General features: G+C 37.4%; 1 protein-coding gene across 1 annotated transcript in view; it reads right to left on the reverse strand.

The window, feature by feature from the left end:
* Nucleotides 1–7,762, reverse strand: part of LOC105172874 (phosphatidylinositol 4-kinase alpha 1-like) — a 12,336-nt gene extending 4,574 nt beyond the window's left edge. Inside the window, exons 1-13 of the mRNA XM_020697495.1 lie at nt 7,729–7,762; nt 7,384–7,601; nt 5,821–5,979; nt 5,546–5,728; nt 3,676–4,185; nt 3,221–3,580; nt 2,757–2,971; nt 1,871–2,054; nt 1,603–1,739; nt 1,334–1,484; nt 747–1,013; nt 293–370; nt 140–184 (exon numbers count right to left, since the gene is read on the reverse strand). Coding sequence (XP_020553154.1) covers nt 140–184; nt 293–370; nt 747–1,013; nt 1,334–1,484; nt 1,603–1,739; nt 1,871–2,054; nt 2,757–2,971; nt 3,221–3,580; nt 3,676–4,185; nt 5,546–5,728; nt 5,821–5,979; nt 7,384–7,601; nt 7,729–7,744 — 2,523 coding nt within the window. The 5' untranslated portion in view covers nt 7,745–7,762. The remainder of the gene's footprint in view (nt 1–139; nt 185–292; nt 371–746; nt 1,014–1,333; nt 1,485–1,602; nt 1,740–1,870; nt 2,055–2,756; nt 2,972–3,220; nt 3,581–3,675; nt 4,186–5,545; nt 5,729–5,820; nt 5,980–7,383; nt 7,602–7,728) is intronic.

Below are 7,768 nucleotides of genomic sequence, written 5' to 3' on the forward strand. Positions count from 1 at the left end.
AGGAAAAAGAGAAAGCAAAAGAAAATAGAGAAATGTGGACAAAATTTCTATGCTTCAAGATAATTAGATTTTGCAGTTATGAAGATACACACTTCCGTCTTCTTATGGTGTTGAAATGTTCAGTGCTGAAAAAGTATACCTTCGCAGATGTTGCATCCTCCCCTTCAGGAACACAACTCTCACCCTGCAAAAACACAATGTTTGTTAATACATAAGCTAAGGAATCCTCAGAATTCATAACAGTATTATTGTTTCTTCAACAAGATATTACTCATCATTAATATCTTCTAACCTGTAAATGCCATATCAATATATGGGCAAAAATATCACTCCTTTGTGCAGCTCTAAGCAAGTAGCCTTCAACCAATTTCTGCAAAATGGAGCAGGTCAATGTGTAAAGAATTGATAGTGATATTAGATGCAGAGATGACAAATTCATTTTCTTCAACTCAGTGATAAAGTGGTCAGAGGGAGAGGCCAAATACCAAAAGACATGAAATGAGATATTACTTCCAACTAATTTTTGTCAAGCAAAAGTTTATTTGCAGCGGCAATATATGGATTATCTTTTACCAAATATTGAGAATGTTTCAAGAACTATGCATGTTTTAACCTCAACATCAACAGTAGAAGGAAAAGACTTTATGTCAATCTGAAATTCCACTATACTAGGATTCATTTCTCACGTTGCCAGATTGCTCCATTTGAAAATTTATTAAACGTAACAATGCCAATTAAGAACCCACCTCTGAATCATATCTCAGTGCCTGCACCAGCTGGGGCATGAAAAATGTTACTCTCCCTGGTGGATAAGATTCCAACACCCTGAGAATATAAGCCATGACTCGTGGATGTCCTTTATATGCTGGAGTAAGGAACTCCAGAGCCTGTGTAATTGAACAAGGTACCCAATGTGGTAATTGTTGCAGAAGTGTCGAATTCTCATCCACGGCTTTGGGGGTCACAAAATAAGGCAAAGCTTCAGGAATGCTGCGGATCTCCAATATATGTGTCTGCCAGAGGAAAATTTGGAGCATAAGCCAAATTTAGTTTAAAGTGAATGTCAAATGAAAATAAAGAAAGCATCTAGGATGTAGATGTTATTTTAAACGGATCGAGTCATCTAGGTCTAAGTTTGGGGAATGACTACTGTACATCAAGACCAGATATTGTACTAAAAGACTGGTAATCATGTGCTGAATGTTAAACATTAATATTGCTCTTCCGCACTTCTCCATGTTAACATTAACTATCACAAGAGCAGTTGCCACACTACTTATACTTAGCTTACATGTATTTCCTACTTTAAGTTTGGCAAATTCCACTAACGTACTTGAACAAGTTGGGTGATTTGAGTCTTCAGTGGAGCACTTGCTGGAAACCTTGCAACCATTGATAAAGCAATTCGAGGATCAACAGAGAAAGCAGTCTTTGCAACTTCTACCCATTTGTCCGAGCTAACTTTAAGCCGAGAAGATTGTTCCCTGTATATATGGATATCAAACAAATAGATACAAAACGCAAACAGGACTTACACACTCAAATAAAAGGAGAATAAAATTTAAACTTTAATAAGATCATTCAAGATTCAATAATAGTTACTTTGATCCCACTGGTTGAGCCCAAACTTCAAGTCTGTCTGCCTCATGCTGGCACAGCATCAGCAGTAACTGCTTTCGCTTCTCTTGTCCAGTAGCGTAGTTATCCACCTGACCCCAAACTGGGTGATATTGATCCTTCTGCAAAGCATCAAGATTGTTTCTAAATAGATTCGTAAACAACCAAAAATTTCAAAATGTTGTTCTCCTTTCATAAGAACATTAAGAATAATTTAGGGAGCTGAAAACTTCAAGATCTCAGAATATCTCACCACATCATTCACAGAGCTATCCTTTTCAAGCCCCTTTGCTTTCTGATCAAGCTGGGGGGTGTCCACCCTCTCACTTAAAAGATGCTGGACAAATATGGAAATGGATTGAGCTTCATTCTGAGCAAAGTTGTTGTTACTTAAATCAAACCAGTCAGGTTCATGAGCAAACCACCCTAAAGAGGCCCTGATCTCGACAGAAAGAAAGTAAGGTTGAGTTTCAGACAACAATACTCTTCATAATACAGTGAAGTCTAAACAATAAATAAGAAAATCGAGATTACTGCTGACACCTATGAAATGCTGGATAATATGGATCTGAGAAGTCAAACACAATAATAAGTATCATAAACAAATTGAAACATCAAGTATTCAGACTCTAAATTGACTATACCTTAGATTACTATTAGGGGCGCATATGCATAGTGATTGGATATAGACCAAATATTAAGTAAATCTGCCAACCCTGGTTGTCAAAGATGTACTTATGAGAAATTTTTTTCCAAATGAGCTTTTCCGAACAAACAGAATAGAAGATCATGATCTTGCAATGTATTTAACAAAATTTACACACAAGCCAGGGTCTCTGAAGAAAAGGTGACACACCAACCATATGTAAATAAAAGAAATTTTTATATGATATTCAGTGTCACCCTTTATATCAATCATAGAAATTAAAAGAAGGACCTTAATCATTGTTATTTAAGTACTTGTATCTATCTAGCTTTGCACCTGAACATGCACTCAGGCATCATGTCCAGGATTAATTTATAAACAGACCATTAAAACACATATACGCTGTAAAACAAGTGTTTAGTGATAAACATTAGAAGTGGCGTATAGGCGTCCAAACAGATGATAGCTAAATCTTTCTTCTTATAGGCCATACCTATATATCCTATCTTCTAGCAACTGAAGCCCTGATCTGAAGTTCAGAAGATTCCCCTGAGTTTGGCAAGAGCAAAATTTTAGGCCAAAAAGCATAGTGGTGAAAAAAGTCCCGGTAGCTGCTGGATGCCGTGAAAAATTCCACGGCAGCTTTGTTGTTTCTTGTAACATCCGACCAAGCAGCAGAAGCTGCTGAACACTGTTGTGCCGAACTACCTGAAATGATAATTCCACAAGTAAATGCATAAGTTTATATTCCCATGTTGATTTACAGGAAAGAGCCCACAAGAAAAGGACTAGTGTTGATCATCTTACGGCAGTATTTATCTGCAAATTTTCAACTTCAAGATCTATAGCAGCATATGCAGTTGAAAAATATACAGTAACATTTTGGGCAGATATAAACTTGATGCAGAAGGCATCGTGCTGATAAAGCATACAAGGGTAAGAAATGTGATGTCTTACCTCAAATCGATCAATAAAGAATCCAAGCCAGAGCCTATGAGCCATTATCTGTTCAACAGGGTCCTTTTCAGGCTTAGGCTCAGGCTCTCCATGAGCAAGGTGAGGCCTCAACTTTGCGGAAGGTCCAGAGCACTTTATATCAGATGCAAAAAGGCCTCTCTTGGTATCTATTGTCCAGAGCCATGCATCTACAAGCTCGGCAAGGACAAGGGTTCCCAAGTGAGGAGCAGCAGAAACTAACCATGTCCAGATATATACACCAGTCTCCACAGCATCAGGTGTGGTTATGTAAGCTGGACACCAGCAAAGAAGACGTAGAAGTTGCGAAAAATTATGAATGTCTGACTTTGAATCTGAATCCTGAGGAGAAGTATGTTAGGTATGCTCAATGAAAATAAAACTTATAATACTCAGTGAATCGTACTACAGTAGGAAGAAATGAGAAGTAGTTTTACCAGATTTGAGAGAAGCAAGGCAGTTGCTTGTGAACAAGTTTCACGAAATGATGATTTGTCTACTTGACCACCTTTCTCTGCAATATTTACAAACTTCTGCAGCAATCTTACAAACTTGGCAAGTACCATTCCGTTAAAGGATTCAGTTTTCGGTTGTGCAGGAGATTCCGACCCTGGAAGGTCGACATCAAGACCGTTAGGTTGGGACTTGTCAAGACCACCAATGCTCTCATATAACCTTCTCATGCCAGCAATTTCTCCAGCATGGTTACACTTCGCTGTTGCGCTAACCACACCAGTACCAAGAACCTCCAAACTAAATGCATCAGTCAATTTCAAGTTTCCTCCTGAAGCTGCTGCAGCAGCAGCCATAACTGCAGGTATATTTGCTGTTTTTGTGCCAATCCAACAATCATTCTTGCCTGAACCAATCCTTATCTCAGACAAAAGAGAAACAACATCAGCTGCAGGCTGTGATTGCTGCCATGTATTAGCTCTGCAAAGGTTTTCCTGAATACCGAAGTTTTTAAATGTATGAGAAAATGTGTTGAAAAGAACTGAGGCTTATAATGCATCTTCAGACAGGAATGCTGTATCTTCCTTCTTTGCATATTTTGGACAGGAGAAGTGGACAAATTCAGTCCTTTTTCATTTATTTGCTAGATTTTTTCTTTTTCCTTTTTACCCTTGGGCTTGAGGGGATAACGGTAGGAAGCAAGTGTGGCTCACAGCGTGAAGGAAAGGTCAAGGGAGCGTTTTGTTGATGAAATGTCATTGAGTAAGTTAAATAGCATCTAATCCTCATATCTGCAAATACCCAGTCATAAACCTAAAACAGAAGGTGCATATGCAAACAGCTTCAAGTATGTAACCAGTTACCGTGATCTCATCTAATTTTTGCTTCCTCTATCCCCTATATGTATCCCTAACTTTGCTCCAAGAAGTCTTGTGTGAGAGTTCAAGAATTCTGTGTAAATTATTGCAACAGAGAAGTACAGGATGAAAGTTGTGTTAACACATCGCTACTTTATGTGAGACTATTTTTCTTTAAGAAGAAGTCCCTTTCAGGGAATGGCGCAATATTTCATGTTGTTCCAAGAAGGATATAGGACTGTTAAACTGGGGCTAGACGGAGTATTTCTGTATACTTGTGAGTTACTGTTATTTGCACTGGAATCGGCATCTTTCATATTGATACTTACCAAAGATCTAAAGATCACTTTTGACAAGGGAAGATAAATATATAATAATATTGGTTGAAAAAGAATGCCATATCTGAAAGAATATAATGATTGATACTTTGTTTTTCTTCAGAACTTTTATGTAATATTCCTTGTCTCAAGGAATCACTTTCAATTCCTCAAATTTCGTTCGACATACCAAATTTAAGAATTTGATGTTACATAATCAAGATTCCTAATTGGATAAAATTCTGTGACAAGCAAACGGGCATTTTGATATTGATAAAAGGTGACTACCCTGCAGTTGACAGAACAAACAGGACGCAAAGAATCAGTCCAACTGATACCCCTGAATGGATAGTAGAGGCACCAATTAAGGCCTTTGCTTGTGTCCTTAATGACAAGCTTGACTATATTGTTGCTGGTAGATAATGGATTAGCATCTCAGTAACATTTCATAAATTAATAATTTCACAATAAGAATTCACACAATTTGTGTTCGTATAAGTACAGAACCAACACAATAAAGATCAGCAAGAAGTCAGATGCACCTGATGAGTTGAAAAAAGATTTATACGTCTAGTTAAAGTTGAGCCACATTAAAGTAATACTTATTCATCTAGTTGCATGAGTATATCAGGGAATTTAAAATGCTTAGCAGTATATGCTGGGTCAAGTAAAGAATAAACCTGAAGAAGGCCCTGACTAGTGCATGGTGCATGTGAAAGTGAAACAATGATCCATTCCCGAGCAATCTTTTGGTACAACGAGCGAACACTGGCAACATATGCAGGATCACTCACAACAGCAGAAGGTGGATCATTATGTATAGAGAGTAGCAGCGAATCCAGACAAGATGGGTGCCATAAGATCTGCAAGTCATGCAACAAATCTTTACAGGCATTCTTTGAACATGAAGCAAGTGAGATGAAGGGAAAAGTGGCAAACAAAGTTCACTTTTTACCTGAGGAAACCTATCTCTTAGTTGAGTTAACAAACTAACAGAGATATCTCTTACATGCTCGTCCCTCTGAGACAAATTCTTTATGAGGAAACAGGCATGGGTAGATAGAGTAGACTCTCTAACCTCAGCTTCTGCCCCAGTTTGAGATGCTCGATCCTCCTATCTCAAGTCACGAGGATCATGATTTTTGTTAAACAATCTCCAAAGCAAATATCAGAATAAGAAGAGAAAGAAACAGATCAAGTAATTGAAGTTGAAACTTCAGGATTGTAGTTCAAGTAGAAAATAACAAGGATAAACACAGAAAATGTTTACACAAGTATGTCTAGTATTAACCTGTGATATTGTAGCACAATACTTTTGTAAAGAAATATTTTGGTTTAAGTCAACTGGGGGAGGAAAAAGACTACAGCCATAAGCAAACGCAGGATAACAGCAAAGAAACAAAAGAAAACAATTCTCTGCTGTGAGAATAATTGAAGTGAAAGTCAGCAACAATTTTGAGCATTAAAAAACAGCAAAAATTGGTATGGCTCCACTAGACTGTCATTTAACTATTGCGTTTAATTTCTTTTACATCAATCAGCAATGTTTTATAATAATCCATATCATTATGACAAAACAGTACTTTTACAACTTTCGAAAATTTGAAAAGATAAGAACCATTTTAGCTATTTTTACCAAGCCATAGAGTTATGTGATTCATGGAGTATTTTGTCCCACTGCTCTTCATCCAATAATGATTAGGCAAACCAATGAATCAATTGATTTATAACTTGCATTACTTTCAAAAGCTAAATTATCAGGTATCAGTTGAACCCAGAAAGATTCCGAACAGATGATTGCGAGGACTACTGGACAAAATTTAACCCTTGCACTTGCTATGAAATGTCACCACTCCCTTGTTACAGAAGAGAAATTACAATAAATACTAACACCAGAACCGGTATCTCTCCTGAGTCCTGACGTATCTGAATAAGCTGCTGGTACAGATGACAGCAAATTGTTCATTGTATTGCAATAATATGAAGCCCTTGGACCAAACAAAATAGCACATCAACAATTCTCTGCAGTAACCACAAGTATCCCTTATGTGCAAGATGAATGAAATCATTCCGAGGACAGTAAACCCAAAGTCCATAGTTTCTTCTTTTTACCTATGTTAAGAAGAACGTCTGACTGGTCTCCGATTTTGAGAGGGGATAAAAAGTTCAATGCATTGTGGAATTGTTATAATCATAAAGTTGTAATGGTCCGGATAGAAATCTTTATTATGGAAACCAATGTTTAATAAGTTGAACAATCAAACCCACACTCCTCTCTGGCAATTGATAGGCTTCACTTAAAAGGATTCACAGAATACTACACAACTCTGTCTCTAATCATGCCATATAGACATGGAAGTCATGGTAATTAATATCCATAAGGCAACTAACATATTGAAGCTCCAAACAAATGATGATATCGATGTGAAATTGTTAGGCAAGATTTTTCAAACACAACCATGCATGTCAGCATTCATAAAACTGGAGAAAAAAGAGAGCAGGTGAAGGAGTGGATTACCAGCCACTCTATTGCTGTTTCAAACGCCCGATTAACAATAGCTGTCAAACACTGGGAAACTGCTGGCATAAGATTTGGACTTCTTAAGTATTCAAAGACACAGTTGAATGCACTTCTAGAGGCGGTCGAACTTGGGTCTCCATTTAGAATGCCACCATCACTGCTAAATCGTATTATTTCCAAAAATGCTACAGCCAAAAGATAAGTTGCTTTGACACCTGCAGAATTCAAATATAGTATCCTTTTACGGTTGAAACCACCCTTTGAGCCATGCAATATAGAAATGAATTTCTAAGTAACAGCCATCTGTACAACCCTAGTAGCCTACTAAAATGGTAGCTTGACCTGAAATTGTATTCATTGCTGAAACTTCCACTTTCCCTCC

This window comes from Sesamum indicum, linkage group LG10 (genome assembly GCF_000512975.1).
Source record: "Sesamum indicum cultivar Zhongzhi No. 13 linkage group LG10, S_indicum_v1.0, whole genome shotgun sequence".
In the NCBI taxonomy this organism is placed as follows: Eukaryota; Viridiplantae; Streptophyta; class Magnoliopsida; order Lamiales; family Pedaliaceae; genus Sesamum; species Sesamum indicum.